At 42.6% G+C, this 17,526-nt stretch overlaps 1 protein-coding gene across 4 annotated transcripts in view; it reads left to right on the top strand.

Moving 5' to 3' along the window:
• Positions 1–2,431: 2,431 nt before the first annotated feature.
• Positions 2,432–17,526, top strand: part of CAPRIN1 (cell cycle associated protein 1) — a 36,083-nt gene continuing 20,988 nt past the window's right edge. For 2 of the 4 annotated variants that reach the window (XM_075712057.1, XM_075712056.1), the window contains exons 1-5: positions 2,432–2,620; positions 12,009–12,071; positions 13,952–14,038; positions 16,504–16,742; positions 16,855–16,937. In XM_075712057.1, coding sequence (XP_075568172.1) covers positions 2,432–2,620; positions 12,009–12,071; positions 13,952–14,038; positions 16,504–16,742; positions 16,855–16,937 — 661 coding nt within the window. The remainder of the gene's footprint in view (positions 2,621–12,008; positions 12,072–13,951; positions 14,039–16,503; positions 16,743–16,854; positions 16,938–17,526) is intronic. The other 2 variants (XM_075712060.1, XM_075712058.1) reach the window with 1 other exon arrangement.

Raw genomic sequence — 17,526 nt, 5'->3', positions numbered from 1 at the left:
TGCCTAAGCTGTTGAGTGCCCAGAGCTTACACAGAATTGCAATGGCAACATAAGAATAAGGAGAAATGAATAAAAATGGATGAAACAATTCCATATTATTTTAAAGCACTGTATTTTGTGGTCAAAGAGCCTCAATGTACTTCACACATTCATGAAGAAACTGCATTTGACTTGGGAAAAAGGTGATTTCAACTGCTGTGTAAGGGGCTTGGAGAAATAAATGCATAAAAATTAAATATTGTAAATATAATGGTATTAACAAAATCTCGGTGAATAGTGAGAAGAAACTATTTAAAGATATTCAATATTTGAAGATGCCTTTTATAATTAATTTATTCAACTGAAATAATGGGGTTGGGTGATTTATTACACTTGTCTTATAACCTGTTATGCAAAAAGAGGTGATTTGGAAAGCAAATAATCTAATATAAAATGACAAAGCATTGAGCTACTATGGAAAATGCAGGCATACATGAAAAGTAGAAGCATAAGAAGCAGTATTTACAGATGGGATGAAGAAAAAAAATCTGACCGTTCAAAATTCACTGCTGTGGCATGAGGTCAAAGAAAGCAGTTTCTTGCTGGATTATCAACTTGAATTAACTCAGAAGAATCAGAACTGAAACAAAGGCAAGGACTGTGTGACTCTGCAGGGATTTGGTGAGGAAGCGTAATGAAACCTCTCTCTTTTGGTGGCGGAGAACCATTAGGTTGGCCCAGTTGTTCAAGAAACAGCGCTCGCTCTTGTGCCCGTGTAATTAATTGTGCGGATCCACGACTAAACAGATCAAAGGAAAATTCAGCTTGAAAAAACAATGGTACAAATGTAATCTTAAACTGGTATTACAACCCAAAGTTGCATCTCAAATTTGCAATTACTGAGAATCAAATTTTCAGGGCCTTATATCCCCAAAGTCTTCCATCTTTTAATTCTGGAAAGACAACTGAATAAATACTAAAACCTTTCCAATGCTATTTATACTGAAGGCAGGGGCACTTCATTTTCAAGCTGTACCTCACTAAGACGACTTAGTATTCATTCAAAAATTTCCTTTACTTCACAGAAAATGCGACACTAATTCAGTAGAGTGTCTTAATATTGAATAATTATTCATTGTCAGCATAGAAGTAAAGGTTCAGCAAGCGCTAGCTAGGCATTGTGCAGCATTGGATCACGGAAATGTGTAAAATTAAAATAAAATATGTTATGTAGCATTCAGGGATCGTATTTGGAGAGAGATGCAGGTATCTCTAACGCAAATCCCAGTATGAAAGACAAATGAGGCAACTTCGCAGCGCCTGAAATGCAGTGATGAAGGCCCAATTACACCTGTGGCACGCCACCTCGCCGGCACCCTCCCACAGCTTTAGGGACGTGCCTTAAAGGCACGAATAGCCAGAAAACGGCTTTTGGAGTCACGTTTATGCCGGGAAGGGCCCTCGCTCCCGGGAAGGCGGGAGCGGCGCGACGGGCTCCGCTCTGGGGAGACCCCCCCCACCGCCTCAGCCCCACCGCCTCAGCCCCACCGCCTCACCGAGGCAGCGCCCGGCAGCGCCCGGCTCCTCAGGGGCGGCACAACCGGCCCAACAACGCCGCCGGTTGTTTCCCGGGCGGCACAGCCCGCTGCCCCGCCGTTCCTACTCTCCCCACGGCGGGTCGCGGAGCGGCGGGGGGGGGGGGGGGGGGCGCGGGCCGGCCGCCCCGCCTGGCTATTGTGTCTGGCGCTGAGGCGGCCGCGGCGCGCCTGAAAGCCCCGCCAGAGCCGAGCCGCCAGCCCGGCGCCGCGGCCGGGAAGCGCCTCCTCCGCCCGGGCGAGGGCGGGCTCAGGCGTTCTCCGCGGGCACCCGCGACCGGCGAGGACCCCGCGTCGCGCGCTCCCGGGCCGCCTTGCCTTACGCGCTGGCGTGCGCGCCCTCGCTCTCTCCCCCTTAGTAGCGCGGTGCGGCGGTAGCAGGAGCAGCGCAGGGCGGCGGGGCCGGAGTCGGCTGAGGCGGCCATTCCTTGAGCGAGAGCGCAGCGCACCGAGCGCCCCCCTCCCCGCTCCCCCGGGCCACTCAGGCAGGCGGTGAGGAGGGCGGCGAGGCCCTCCGGACACTGGCGGGGCGGCGGGAGAAGGGGGCGAGCTCGGGGAAATGACCGTTGGCTGGGCTGAGCGGCGCGAGGCTGCTCGGTCACGTGGCCGCCCCGCGCGCGCCCGCCCCCCCCCCCCACCTCAGTTCACTGGTGGGTGGGTAAGGGCGCGCGCGTGGGCGCGCCCCGGGCAGGTGCGGCTCGCGCGCCCCCCCCCCCCGCGCGCGCGCGCGCCCTGGGCGTGGGGGAAGCGACCGTGTGCGCGCGCCCGCCCGCCCTCCCGCGTGTCCCCGCCGGCGGCCCGCTCCCCCGTAACGCGCCCTCGCTCTCCTCTCTCTCCCCGCTCTCTCTCGCACAGGGATGCCCTCGGCTACCAACAGCACTATGGCGAGCAGCAGCGGGAAGGCGGGCCCGGGCGGCGAGGCTGCCCCGGCAGCGGCGGCCGCCCCGCAGGCATCGGGCGGCAGCATCACCTCGGTGCAAACCGAGGCCATGAAGCAGATCCTGGGAGTGATCGACAAAAAGCTGCGCAACCTGGAGAAGAAAAAGGTGCTTTCCCCTCTTCCCCCGCGGATGGCGGCCGCGGGCTGACCGACCCCAGCCCCTGCCCCGGGGGTGGGCCCCGGGCCCCAGGGTCGCCCACCCTCCTCGCCCCGGGAGGCCGCCGCTGCCTGGCGAGCCTCCCCCCCCCCCCCCCCCCCCCGCCGTCGAGCCGCCCGAAGGGACGCTGAGCCGTCCCGTCCCGTTTTCTTTCCTCTTCCTTGTGCCGGCGAGACGGCGGCCCGTCCCCTCCGCCGTGCCCTCCTGCTCCCCGGCCGAGGGAGCCTGCGGCCTGCGCGGGTTGTTCCCGGCGTCGCCCCCAGGGGCCGCCCGCTGGAAGGTTCCAGAAGGGCGAGCGCCTCTCTCCCGGCCTTTCCCCTTCCCCTTTCGGGGGTCCCCCGGCCCCCTTGTCCCGGCCGCCTTCTCCCGCGGCCCCGTCCCGCCCCCGGGAGCCAGCCGGGCGCTCCCCCCCCCCCGGTGCGGCAGCGGCCGGAGGGGCCGCGGCTGCCGCCCCGCTCCAGCCCCGCGGGCCGCGGACCCCCCCCCCGCTCCCGGCGAGACCCCCTCGGCGGCGCGGCTCCCTTCCCCCTCCCTTCCGCCTTTTGTTTCCCTCGGCGGGGCCTTGCCCAGCCCCGCTCGGGGCTCGCCGCGGCGAACGGCCCCGCATTTCCCCGCGTCCCCCAGCCCTCGCCCCTTTCCCCCGCTGCCGTGGTGGGGAGCGCTGCCCCTCCCGCCTCCCCAGGCGAGCTGCGGGGAGGGGCTGCGGCGCGGCGGGCTCCCCTCGGAGCCCGGGCACATGGAAGCGGGAGCCTAACATGGCGGCGGCGGGGGCCTCAGCCTCTCCGAGGGAGCTGCATTGTGCGAGCAGCCTGCACAAAGCCGGGGGCCGCCGGCCACCCCACCCAGGGATTTTTCATCTCTCGTTTCTCATCGCCTTCAGCTCACCCCTTTGGGAGTCTTAGGTCAGCTGGAAGCGGCCTTTAAGGAGTTATTTTTAGAAATAGCAGCTACTAAATCCGTGGTCCTTGGACGGTTCGAGTTGTGACAGAAGAGCAAAAAGGGTGTCGTGGTTACTTACGGCTTATGTGGCACCCGCTCAGTGCTCGGTGTTGCTAGATTAAACGAGCCTCAGAGGGCTTTCTAACCTACAGAGCATGAGGTGTCCATCAGAAAAATACTAACATACCTGTAGCCTAAAGACTTGCTTCAAAACACTGTCATACTAAGCTAAAAGTAGGGAATACTAAAACATAATTTTATGTCTGCCTTGAAGCTCTGAAGCCGTTTTTGCTCTTAGAAGTAAATAAGCACAATTACTCCTATTAATTTTTTATGACTAGCACTTCAGATTGTAGTTTAGATTAGTATTCTATATCTGCAGAAGGTGGAAATATTAGCAGTAAATTAGTCTGTACGGGTGAGTTGCAAATGAAACAAGCTGTGCTTTACCTGTAAATATGTGCAAAGTGTAGTTTCCCACTTAAAAAACGGGTGTTGGATTTTCCTGATTTTTAAAAACAAAACAACAAAAAGCAGCAAGCCAGGAGCTTTTAGATAAGTTTTAGAATCGGAGGATCGTTTCTTGATCCTTGTCCGAATGCTGTCATGTATAGATAGGACAAGATGTCTGTCTTAAACTTGTCATTAATACATGCGAATGTGCGCACACACAAGAACACTGGTCCTCAACTTGAGAAATAACGCAGATCTTTCTGTACGTCTCTAGCTTCAATAAAATAAAATGGTTTGAAACAATTGTTGTATCTAACATACGCAAAAATCCTCTAAAAATATTTTTCTATGATGTTCCAAATGTGTATTTTTAAGTACTAAAATTAGCAGGTGAGCGTTCTTCTGATCTATTCTGTGCTTTGAAGTAATAAAGAGGAGAAGCAGACTCTTACTGGTGTGCGGGTCAGCTTTCCTTTCTAGTAGCGTTTTTATTTACCTTTTAAAATAAATTACACCTAATTTACACTTGCCTTAGCCATTCCATTCTATTTGAATGGACTTTTGGTCAACTTTCATAGTATCTTAAGTTAGAAGGATGTGTGGGAGGCTATTCTGGCCAAAGAGAGTGAAAATTGGTGATGCTGGTCTCATGAAGGCCCTAGTGTTTTGGTTTGGGGTTTTGTGTGTATCTGTGGCTGCTGTCACAACTTTTTTTATAACTATGGTGTCATAGCAAGTGAATACAGGGGATGAAGTGCCTTTTTTCTGGAAATGGCTTCTGTTGAAAGCTGTTTTATTAAAATGACTTAGAGCATCTCTGGGGTACTGGGTGCTCAGCAGTGTGGGCTTAAGGAAAGGCAAAGGCTGGGTCTGGAAAAGCTAGGTGTGCTCTCACACTGATGAATTAAAGTTCAGAGATTTCTGTCAGTCTTAATGGGCTGAAGTTCTGAAACATACTGAAGTAGGACTCTCGTGTAAGCACTATACAAGTCATGAGATACTGCTCCTGGAGCATTAAAGCAGAGTTACTAATTTGCAGGCTTGAGCCTCTCCCTTGATGGGGGAAATCAACAGTTCTTTAGTTAATCAACGTTCTTTAATAAAGAGAACATTGCGTGCCTAGGGTCCTGAAAACAAAGCTTATTGTACACATGGGTATCAGTATTTTTATTTTCTTGTTTGATAAGTTTACTTAAGTACACAGATTCATTGATTTTTTTTTTTCCTTTATTTTGAATCTTTTGACGAGAATGGGGTTTTTTTTGACCATCCAGAAAGTAAAATCATACTGGAGATTGTACAGGCAGGAGTGGGTGAAAAGTCCAGTAAATCTCACTGAAAACTTCTGCTTAGTTGAACATTTAATCCTTTGTCAGCAGCTGGTAATGAAGGCCAGTAAAGATGATTCTGAGCTTTGTATTTGAGGACAAATACAGAAATTACTTGACTTGGACACATGCTTTTGAAGAATGAAAAATAGTTGCTCTGTAAGAGGTACCATCTTAGGTTTTAAATGGTATGTGCAGCTTTTAGTTGAGGGAAGGTCATTCTTCATGAAGAAATTAGAAATTTTGAAGGAAATTACCTAGTGTCATGTATCCTCCTAAACTCTGAGGATAAAATGATGTGACCATCAAAATTACAGTATAGAATTTCAAATCATAGTATTTCTAACTTAGTTCTATACTATTTTGACTCTTTCGGTATAAACTAGAAATACTAGGTTATTCGTTATGCTTTCATTTTCTCATCAAGAAAGAATCAGTATTTCTTGTGTTAAAAGGGACTAGGATAAATTGAACTGCTGTTCATAAATATATGCAAAAGCATGGCCTGAAAGTGTCTGTTCATCTCTTTAATATTTGGAAATGAGAGGAATGCTGTGCTGTTTTCTTCCTCTGTTCTTGGTTGACTAGGTATTTGTGTGAGCATGGGAGGGGGTAATTGAAGGGGTATTTTCTCTGCAAGACCTTCAGACATGCAACTTCAGTATATGTTGACAAGCTTAGTTAATTTAAAAGTTGCATGAACTCCTCTAGGTTTTTGTTATGTGTCTGAGGTTAGCATCCTACGAGCTCTCCAGGTTCCCTAGGAGAAAATACTTCAGTAAGACCTGAATTTTCTTCTTCTCCCTGCCCTTCCTGCTTTTTGTTTTTTAGAGGGGGAAAAACCTTTCCAAATTAAGCTGATTGAATGTAGATCCAACTTGTGTCTTGATATGATGAGAAATGAAAAAACCCAAAGTTGTATTTGCTTTCAACTTGTGTGATATAGCATGAGCTATGTAAAAACAGTTTTTAAAACCAAATGTTCTGTAAGAGGGACAAAATCTCTCATTTGCTAACACATGGTTTAAGGTATGGGCAGGTGATCACAAAGATTATTATTCTTGGGCAACAGTAAATACGAAGTAAGCATGTTAGCTTAAACTCCTTGACATGACTTGAGCTTGGTGTATACAGCTAAAAAGATGGCAGGTTTTAGCTGTACCTGGTAACTTAGATGCTGTTGCTTTATCAGCCTGTCTCCGAATTTCCAAATATGTGTAATCCTGACTGCATTGAAAAATGAATACTGTAAAAGTGCCTCTGTCATGATTGCACAAGAATTTTTGCTGGAACAGTAGATGGATATTTGAAATTGATCTGACTTTGGTTCAGTAAAACATTGGATTTCCCGTAGGAAACAGTTACGAGCCTATAGTAAAAGCTGAGATCAGTTTTCTATTCTTGTAGGTGCAGCTAATGATAGCAGAGAAGTGCCACGCTTCAAGTTGCCCATCAGTAGCAGCACTCTTAAGTGCTTTTGCATGATTATTTGGGCCACTTGTTCAAGGCTTATGAGTGTCTCTCCAGAAGCTCTCCTTGTGAAGCTTGGTTGCAAATTTATCTTTGGAGATTAAATGGGATTTTGAAACCAAGAAATTGTAAAATTTGTTTGAAACAGTGTATTTAAAGCTTGAATCTTTCTTTGAAACCTCTTTTGATAGCAGTTTTGGATAACCAAGCTTCATCTCTTAAAAGCCAAGCTAAAAACCAAGCAGGTTTATCTGTGAAATTATTTAGTTTTGGTACTTCCTGGTTTCAGCTTGCTCTGTTTTGTTCTTAACTCTTTTATGTAGCACAGGGATTATTTCCCATAGCAAGTTCTGTTAACGAGATACATGATGAGTCTTACAAGCTGTGTGAAAGATCTTGTTATTTAAGTTTTTCAGATGCTACTTTGATTTGGTTTTGTTGATGTTTCTTCTTTCAGAAGAAAGAGATACATAGAATGTGCTGGGAGAGCGCAGTTTGTGTTCTGGAACCCAATTTGTCTTCTAGAAGTCACTTGCTGTTGTAAAAGTAACTCCTTGGGGACGTAAATGATGCGTGGGAACAAAATCTAGGTCTCTAGCAGTGTAGTCAGCTTACCTGTAGGTTCATAGCGTTCCTATAGGAAATGCGGTATGGCGATTTGGAAAGAGAGCATACGTATGCAGCCACCAAAACTTTTAGGAGTTTCACTCGTCCATGGCTTAACTTATTTCAGGTTACTGAAGAAGCAGGTTTTTTCCTCTGTAGTCAATTCATCTGAGTTTAAAAGGTTTACCTTTTGAAGGTTGCACGTATCCATCAGTTCTGCATTTCTTTGGGAAGGAGTGGGTCCTGCTCCTAGCCATTCTCGGGTCTCTGTGGCCATCTGTGTTTGGTTGGATCAGGCTCCTGCCCCAGCCGTCAGTCTGGCCGCATGGCTGTCCTTGTGGGCATGTGGAAGGGTCAGGAACGTGTGGTGAGCAGCAGAATACCCCGTTTGTGATCAGTGCCCTCTGGGGTAAGCTGATGGTGAGACTGCAGTCTCGGAATTGGTACGTCTTTATGACTCGCTGAAAGACTAGTACAGATATTTTTTTCTAAACTGTCAAACTTACCAGACTTTTGGGGAAAAAAACCACAAGAATATTTACAACTGTTACTTCAAAAACTAATTCAGTTTACACAGAAGACCTGTAAGTGTTTTGTGTTCTGCAATGTTGATGCTAATGCTTCATTACATCATCTTAGTTGTAACTCAGGGCTGAAGGAGCTTCTTGGGACTTCTGTTAGGGGTGTGTATATATACTAGGAAGAGTACCCAGATAGTGAATGTGAGAACTCTGGGGCTTTTTGAGAGATTCTGAACTGTCACGTTCTGTTCCTGATGCAGTTTAAGTGTTTTTACCTTTCTGATTTTTTTCCTGCCTATTTTTCTGAGGAAATGGGAGGACTGGTTTATTTTAGTCATTTCTGGGCAGTCTTTACTGAGAAGTTAAACGGGTGAATGAGTGTGGAGATGATGGTGGAGGGCAAATAAATTACAATGTATAAATGTAAAACAAGTTAATAAACTTCTGTTGCGTAGCTTGGCTTTTCTTTTGGTTCAGTAGGAAATGTATAAAGCAGCTATTTTAAATTTTGGATTATCTTAATTGATTAATGCTGTTAAAAAACATGCAGTTTTTGAGATATCTCAGAACTTGCAATGGTCTCCTCCATCTTTGCTTTGCTTGTAGTGAAGTGCACGTTACAAAATGTTTACTTCAGCTGGTTGAAGAGGTTACCTTCTCCCCTTCCACCTTGCAGCTTGTCATATACACTTGTGCTGCTCTAACTGGTATAAACCATACCATTGAAATTATCTAGTTAAATATAGTGCCTCCCTCCTGCTCCTGGCCCCCTTTTTTAAGGGTTATTTTTAATCAGATCATTCCAGTGATCCAGTTTATAGCATAGCACTGTAAATGACTGTAACAGCACAGCTGAGTGGTCAGGCATTTTTAAAATGAGTATTGTTTTTGAAGCTAATGTCATGTAACTGCTTCCCCCCCCCCCCAAACACACACACTTTAGGATAACATTTTTGAGGCAATTCAGAGAAGGTAATGAGAACTCAAGTGTGATGGGAAGGTATCTGTTACCATAATAAATTAAATCTAGGGCATACTTAAGCAGTGAACACCACCACCTTCCCCCTGCCCCCCCAGCAGCCTGCATGTAGTGCTTTTCTCCTAGGGAACTCCAAAATACTTCAGGTACCTCAGTGGAAAAAGAGCTGGAATGCAGTGGCTTGCTATCTGCAGAACTGGGGTCTGCTGACTCATGAGCTGTTCAATGGACAATTTATGTGCTCGTATTGCCACTTGATTTCTCCCCCCCCCACTGGTTTAGTTTTTATGCTTCAAGATGGATATCTGTGATGGGTGAGGGTGAAGTTGTGTAAGGGGCGGTAAAATTAAGAAAATCTTTACTTTTTGCAGACACTGCAGTAGGTTGCTAAGCAGGAATTTTACTGCAGTTATTTTACAGCACTAATGCTGCTCCTAGATTGCTGTTAGTTGACAGCACAGATTAGAAAGAAGGCATTTTGCTTCCTTAATACTTTTGTGTAATGCAGCATTTGGATTTTACAGTGTCTTTGGGGTGATAGAAGAGTGCTTACTTCACATTTGAAATCTTTGTGATAACATGTAACTAAATGCCCATTTGCTTGTTCTCTGCATTGCAGCTGAAAGGGCTTTCCTTCTTTGCTTTTACCTTTCTGATACAGCTGTTTTTAAGAAAGAAAAAGTGAAGTAACTTCCAGTGGTTAGAAATAGACATATTACCCTTTGTTTTTTAGTTGGTACGTTGCTGAATGAAAATGAACAAAGCATTTGCATTAGAACTTAAGAATACTTGACCATTGAAGTAAAACTTATGCACTGTTTGAATACGTTACTGCAATATGTGCAATCTGAAGATACAACTGTGCTGAAGTAAGGCTGCATGGAAAAACCATGCAGAAACAATTGTAGTTATTTAGGGTATTTTTATCTCTTCCCTCCCTTATGACCTTAGCCACCAAAATGGATTATGTGAGCATTTTGCAGCATAATTTTGCAATGTATGGTTTCTTCAACAAAGTTGATCTAAGTAGTGTTCTCCTAGAATTTGATGTTCTGTCCTCTTTGTTTTACTGTTGTTGTTTATGGGTTTGTGTTGGAAACTGGATCACAGAAATTGTCAGGTTTTTTTTAATGCATTTTTGTAGACACTGTTTAAACTGGCTCATGTTAGCAGTCTATTTACTGTGCAGCCTCACAAACAATTGCATCAGTGTGGCCAAGGGAATTGTAATCTGCAGCATGGGAGTAAGGGGCTTAAGCAAGCAAGAACTTTTGAAAATTTGTCTGCAAAGCCAGTTTGTTGTAGGATTTAAGCTACCTTAAGCAGCAGAGGTGTCGGTTAACCCGTCTGGCTTTGCACTGGGGCATTGCAGTCTTTAAGCTCTTTACCCTCCCTTTTGACTTCACAGCTCAGCTACGATCTCTTAAATCATGAAAACTGTGGTTGTGATTGTCCAACCGTGTCATCAGCTATTCTAAAATTAGTATGTGTAAGAGTAAAACTACTTTATTTCCTGTTGTGGTAGATTTCCAATACGCCAGATGCTCGTCAGGGGTATTTTTTTTGGATATATTACCAACTGTGGCTGCTGCCTTTGACAACTATTACTCTGCTAGTGTCTGTCCCTGGCATGAAATTCCCAGTAATACATTTTTGGAGCTCAGGAAGTTCTTTTTTGACTTTGCCTAGGCCATTAATGGCTCTGATGCACTGAAAGATGAGGTAGTTACATGTTAAATCTAACCTGTAGGATTTCCAAAGAAATAAACTGTTGGCGCTAGGTGACATCAAAAGGACTAAGTCTCATAAGGGTGGCTGTGTGTTTCTGTAAGTCATGCTGGGCATCAGGTACTTTGTAAGAGGAGCTTTCTTGTTAAACTGTTTCACAGACTTCGATCTTTTCAAAAGGTCTGAGATTGAGCGTAGAAGTTGAATTAGCTAGAACAAGATCAGTAACATATTTTAACTGAAATGGCCTGAAACAAAAATAGTAAAAAACCAAAGACCACCACCAACAAAAAAACCTGTCACTCTGTGGCAAGTATAGACTCTGAAATGGTGGTTGCATCAGGGTTTTAATTATTTTACGCTGAAAATGAAGTGTTTCTGTTTGCTTTCCTTTTCATGTTGTTGTTATGCCAGACTGGGAAGGTAATTGTTAAGGATTCATTTTAGTGGCTTTATTTTAATAAGACCAAGGCAAATTTCGTAAGAAATACGAGCATATGTGATAATACAGAAATGGTGAAAACTTAGAGTTTAATAGTTATGTTATTCTTACAGAGTTTGCTTCCTTTCTAAGAACCTTTCTACTTAACCTGTAGGTTCTTTGTCACTTCCAGCTCGCAGAAATTTTACTTGCTTTTGGCTCATGTCAGTGTTTTGCATGGTTTTGCATTTAAGCAGATTAGAGAACTGATCCTGCTGAGAATTAATGTAATGATTCCTTTTTCAGTTTCTGCCCATGAAAAAAATCTTAAAGCTCTTGAACAAAAATATTTTAGAGCTATTAATATGAATTGTGTTGGTGGGCATTCTTGCACAAAGGATTAGAAACTGTTTTAAATTCTTTAAAACTATCTTAACTGATGCAAGTACAAAGAATTACAGTTCTGAATCTTATTAGCATTGACAGTGTTTTTTTGCAGTCATGTTTTTGGTATTGTAGTGATAGAGTGATAATAAGCTCTGATGCAGAACTGAGTTCAGCTCTGTTTGGACTGAAGGAAAAGTGCATTGACAGTGCTCTCCCCATCAGGAGGAATGTGTATTTCCTCAGAAATTAAGACTAGTCATGAAGATGTATTGTGATAGCTAAATAACGTTAAAATATTTGTCTCTTGGGGAAGTATTTACATTTTTTTAACCCAGAAGACAAGTTTTCTCGGGTACTATTTCTATATTAACAGTTGCTTTGCTTGTGTGAAGTGTTGCAGTCTGTGTTTACTGTAATATTACAGTACCTAATTTTGTTAGCACAAGTAGAAGAAAACAGTAACCTGATTTTGGCTCCTCATAATAGCGTTTTTCTTTCTTTTCAGAGCAAACTTGATGATTACCAGGAACGAATGAACAAGGGAGAACGTCTGAATCAAGATCAACTGGTAAAAAGAAAAAAAAAATACTAACCAGATGTCTGTTAAATATTTTTGTGATCTTGATGGGGAAGGAAGGGGTGAATTTCACTTCCCTTTCCCCTTGTTAAAAGCTAGATTTTTCTGAGCTCTGACTTGGCCTCAGTTTTTTATTGCCTAGAACATCTCAATTTTTCTGTTAATCAGAAACTGAAAGGATAGATAGAGGAATGTGTTATAATGCTTTATGCTTGTGGAGGTTAGGTTGTAAATGAGCTGTGGTGAAAATTGGCATATATTATAACCTAGGACTATTGAAATTGCTAAATGATACCTTTGAGGTTCTCTGGACATCATCCTGTTCTTCGCAGAAAGTGTGCCCAGGGAGAACTGAAGGAGCTTAGTCACTTGGTAGCTTGTAAATGCTGTGCAGTCTCGTTAGAGATGTAGCTTAGACCAAATTTTGAAGGGCTCTGAAAACAAGCTATGTCCGTGTGTCTGTCACAGCTATCAGTGCAGCAGATGTGACGCTCTAGATAAGCTGGACTTACAGGTTGTATGCTGCTTCTCTCCTTGTTGGGGCTGGTTCTTAAAATAGGTTATTGTAGAGCTTGACTCAACAGCAGTTTTCCAGTTGTAATAAATATAAAGCAAGTATCAAACTAAATTCAGTTGTATGATGCAAACATGCATGTTGATACTTAGAGACAGATGCTCAGTAATCAACAATATTTTGTTGATTTTTTTTAACATTGAAAAGAGTGAAGGAAAAAAAATGTACCCTGCAACTGTTACAGCTGTTAGCAATTAAAAGAATTAGCTGCTTCCCTTGATTCATGTGATCTTTTCATCTGTCTGGGCTTTGCTTGGTTCTTCTGTGCCAACTGAAAACTGAAATTTATCACTGATCTGCATATTTTTATTTTTTAATGGTGTATTGTGAAAATAAACTGTGAGAAGTTTTCTGTTTGGTGAGCAGGGAAGATAACTGCAATTTCATATTGAGGAGGGAAGCTCATGAATTGAGTCTTATGAAGACCACAGCCTGACTACCACACTTGATAAAGATAAAATCTCTTTTTGGTTGGAGAAATACTGAAAGTATTTGTTATTCTCACATCTTCTGCTTCTAAAATCAGCTAAGAATGACGAATTTTGTAAATTGCCTAATGTATATGTGTAATATGTGTTAAGTTTCTTAGCTCTATTACAAATGGAAATCCTTAAGAAAAAAAAAAGCAAGTACGGTTCATGTTCCTTGCTTTTCAAAGAAAGTAGGAGCTTACCTTTTTCTTTGGCTCAATTGTTCTTACCAGGAACATATCTGTTATTAATTTTGTCACAGCAGGAGTGTAAATGTCTCAGCCATTTTTTTTCTCTGAGATGATTCTGTAGTTTCTCAGTACTGCAAAGTGAGTTAAGAAGTTTGGATTGCTTTGGTGCAAATCAGAATATTGGATTTAAGAAATTAGCAAACAATACCGATTTCTGAAGAAGGGAACATGATCATTTGTATAGCATTTTGATTTTGGCAATGCATTAATTCTCAAACCTTTATCTCTTGAGCAGTTTTGAGTTGCCAGATTGCTCTTCTCCCCTATTCTCCCAGCCTGCCAGTTAGTTTTTGTCAGAAACTGGCTAAACCCAAACATTAAATGAGTATGTCATGCATGTGAGCACATATATATGCATATGCTTTAGCATATTTATCTAAGAAACTAGAGGCCATAAAGACATACACAAGTCTTTTCAATATTTTGGCCAGTGAAAATCAAAATTTGACTTAACATTGTTGCAATCCATTCAGGGATGCTGCGTCTCACTTAGGAACTAAAAAATGTGGGGATTTGTGTTGAAAGTATGTATTTTGTTCTGTTTGTGATGGTTTACTTTTGTGTTTTTGTTTCAAGGATGCGGTGTCAAAATACCAGGAAGTGACAAATAATCTGGAATTTGCTAAAGAACTGCAGAGGAGTTTTATGGCTCTGAGCCAAGATGTAAGTAAAGAGCAAGTGGTGCAATGTGGGCTATCAGCTGCGATACCAAACACTTAGGCTTTAAACTCTCTTTCACTAATACTAGATGCAGTAGTTGGCTATTTACAGAGATGAAATGCTCGTGATTTCTTGTATGTTTGGCTGCTTAGTTTGTGTCAGGTTTTCTGAAGACTATTCCTAAAAGATTTTTGTGATGGGCTACGTAAATGTATGGGAACAAAAATAACGTCATTTTCTGACAAAACATAACTGTTGAAAACAGTGTGATTGCAAAAGAGGCCTGTCATGCAACATTATAAACAGCCACTTAGTCCCAATAGTAACATTTTCTCAAAAGAAAAGAGATTTCCCAGGCCTGCTTCTCTCTTTGGCAAGTGGCTGAGGGTTTTCATTTATTTATATTACCATAGGATATCAAGTCTTAGCAACTGAAAGCATCACAGTTCCTTTTTCAGGATTCTTGCTGTCTTGTTAATTGCAAATACAGTCTGAAACTGCAGTATGGGACAGGATTAATACTATTTTCTTAAAAAATAAGTTAACGTAATACTAGTAAAACAGGTAATCGTTTGGGTTGGTGTTTTATCAAGGATGTAAAATCACAGTGTAATAAGTTCTAAAACTCTAATAGGCAATTCCAGTTATATGAACAGCTTTGCTTTATTTCTTTGTGCCAAGAGCTGCAAACAGAAAGACTCACTGTAGACCCCTGCAGTATCTTTGCGAGGAAGAATTAATTCTGGGGCAAGCTGAAAGCGTAACCCATTCTACAGGACTGGAAGATTCCAAATGCAGTAATACAGTTAGAGTTACTGAGTTACGGAAAGAGCAGCAACACTGGTAGAATTCATTGTGTAGTCGACGTTAGTGCAGCAGACTGGTCTAATGAGCGTATTTCGTTTGTGAACAGCCTATGTGGTAATTTGAAGGGCATCAGCGTCCTCACATTATAAACTGCTGTCTACATTTGATGTGGCTGTAAATTTATAGGCCTCTAAGCCAAGCTGTTTCGTTGCTTTTCTTGCATGAGGGTTCCATGTATGTTTATGGAATGATAGTAATGAAGAATTTTCTTCTTCTGACAAGTTTGTCCTGAAATATTTCCCTGGTCAGCTGACCGCTAAAAGAAGCGAGTGAATCCAGGAGTAATAAACTGGTGTTCTGCTTTCAACCTAGTTGCAATTTTTCCTGAGTGGAGTTAGTTCTTGTACAGCTGATTTTAAGATAAGACTTTGATTTTAAAAAAGACATTTAGATGCTTGAGAGGGAGGAAGTTACTGTCATGAGTTACATTTTTTTGTAAAAGAAGATAAGTCTTTGTATAGTTACAAAGTGAGAAAGCTGAATTTTGGATGCTAGATGGTTGGATTAAGAATAAGAATGGAAGAAATGTCCTGTAGGTTCAGACTAGTGATGCATTTAGACCACTATTACGATAGCAGTTGTAGAAGGTGCTATGTAGAGTACATGGCTGATAGTTACCTATTACCCATTCCCTTACAGCATCTGTGATCCTCAGACTGGGAATGTTAGAGAGCAGATGCATTCCCCTTCCCTTTAGTGTCTTGTCTGTGCACCTCATGTCCAAGAATTTGGTCAAATCCTTTTTGAACTTGCTGTTACTGTCCATCTCCCCAGCCTTTCATGGCAAAACATTCCATGGGTTCCCTCCCATGGTGTGTAAGAAACAACAAGAGTACTTTTGTTCATCTGGTTTAAGCTGATCTCCTAGTAGTTTGTGAATGCCTCCTACTGTGATGGGATATGGTGAATAACCAATCTGCTCAAGTTATCTGCTGGCCTTCGTGGCCTTTATGAAAAATCTGGATCACCCTTACTCCTCCAAATGGAAGAACCCAAGGCTTAGGCTCTGCTCATAAGGCAACTGGTCTGTCCCCTTAATTGTTGAGTTGCCCTTCTCTGTGCCTTTTCTGATTGCTGTAAGTCCTCCTTGAGTTATGGAAGCCAGAAGTTGTAAATAGCCACAATGTTTGTTTAAAAGGTACTTAATTTTGTACATTTTTGCCACTTTCATCTAGATCAAAATCACTTAGTGTTTACAGAATATTTCATAAAGGAAGCAGATAATAGCAAGCTGGGCTTGTTTGAAATAACAGCTTCGTGTCTGAAACTTTAGACGTGGTGACTGCAGTTACTTGACTGAACTGCTTGTAAGTCATGAAGTATAGACTTCAAGTAAGAATATGATCAAGACCCAATATGATCCAAGGTTTGTGGTGTTGATTTTAAAGTTTGTCTTAATTTGCAAGGTTTGGACTCTGCTTAAAGATACTCTTCAAATTTCACAGGTTATTCTGCTATAACGTTAGATTGGTAAGTGGCAGTTCAACACCAACATCCATCTCTATTTATCAATAAAAGACATTTCAAATCTGTTTTCTCCACTTGAGTTCGCTACAGATTACAAGTTTAAACAATTTAAAATTTCTTTTCATTTTAAACAGATCCAGAAAACAATAAAAAAGACAGCTCGCAGGGAGCAACTGATGCGAGAAGAAGCTGAGCAGAAGCGTTTAAAGACTGTACTAGAGCTGCAGTTTATTTTGGACAAGCTGGGTGATGATGAAGTGCGCAACGACTTGAAACAGGGATCAAATGGAGTGCCAGTACTGACAGAGGAGGAACTGACAATGCTGGATGAATTTTACAAGCTAGTTTACCCTGAACGAGACATGAACATGAGGTAGGCTTACAATAAAGTACTTTTCTTTTTAATTGTCAGTCAGTTAATGATATGTATTTGTACTGTTGTAATTTAAAGACTGGGGAAGAAATTAACTCCTATTTTTTTTAAGGTTGAATGAGCAGTATGAGCAAGCATCTGTTCACCTGTGGGACTTACTGGAAGGAAAGGAAAAACCAGTTTGTGGAACAACCTGTAAGTATAGTCTTTGTATTAAGAGGTCGTGCACTGAATTTGTGCTTGAACTAAAATTACAGTGTCTGATATAAGAGAACTTTGGTGGTTAATTATCTTTCCGAGTTTTTAGAGTAGCTAGTTTTTTCCAGACCTTAGCTGGACTGTAACAGAATAGTTTACTGAAGTGTGAGCTTACTGTGTGGTGTATGTTTTTTTTTTTACTGATGCAGCATTGCTCGGTATTTAAGCTTAGTCCATTCCTGCTATTTCAGCAGTATTCCACTGCTGTTGGTGCTTAGTAGCAATTTGTTTTCTGGAAATGTGTGTGTCAACAAGGAGCTTTGTCAATAATATGACCTAATATATAAACTGGCGTGGCCTTATTTAGTGTGATGTTCTGCTCCCCCTTGTCTTCTGCAGAAAGCATTCTGGGTTTGCCCTGTTTTGATTCATTAACTCTGTAAATCGGGGTGTGATCCTTCAGATGGACACAATTTCACAAATACATAGCTTCTAACATTAGACCTTAAGAAAATGTCTATGCTAGGCAGTTGTCTGTTTCTTGTTTCACAGGAAATTTTTGAAGTCTCTTAATTGGAATTCAATA

This window comes from Pelecanus crispus, chromosome 6 (assembly GCF_030463565.1).
Source record: "Pelecanus crispus isolate bPelCri1 chromosome 6, bPelCri1.pri, whole genome shotgun sequence".
NCBI classification, from domain to species: Eukaryota; Metazoa; Chordata; class Aves; order Pelecaniformes; family Pelecanidae; genus Pelecanus; species Pelecanus crispus.
The sequence above is the reverse complement of the archived record's forward strand: the minus strand, read 5'-3'. Positions and strand labels throughout refer to the sequence as shown.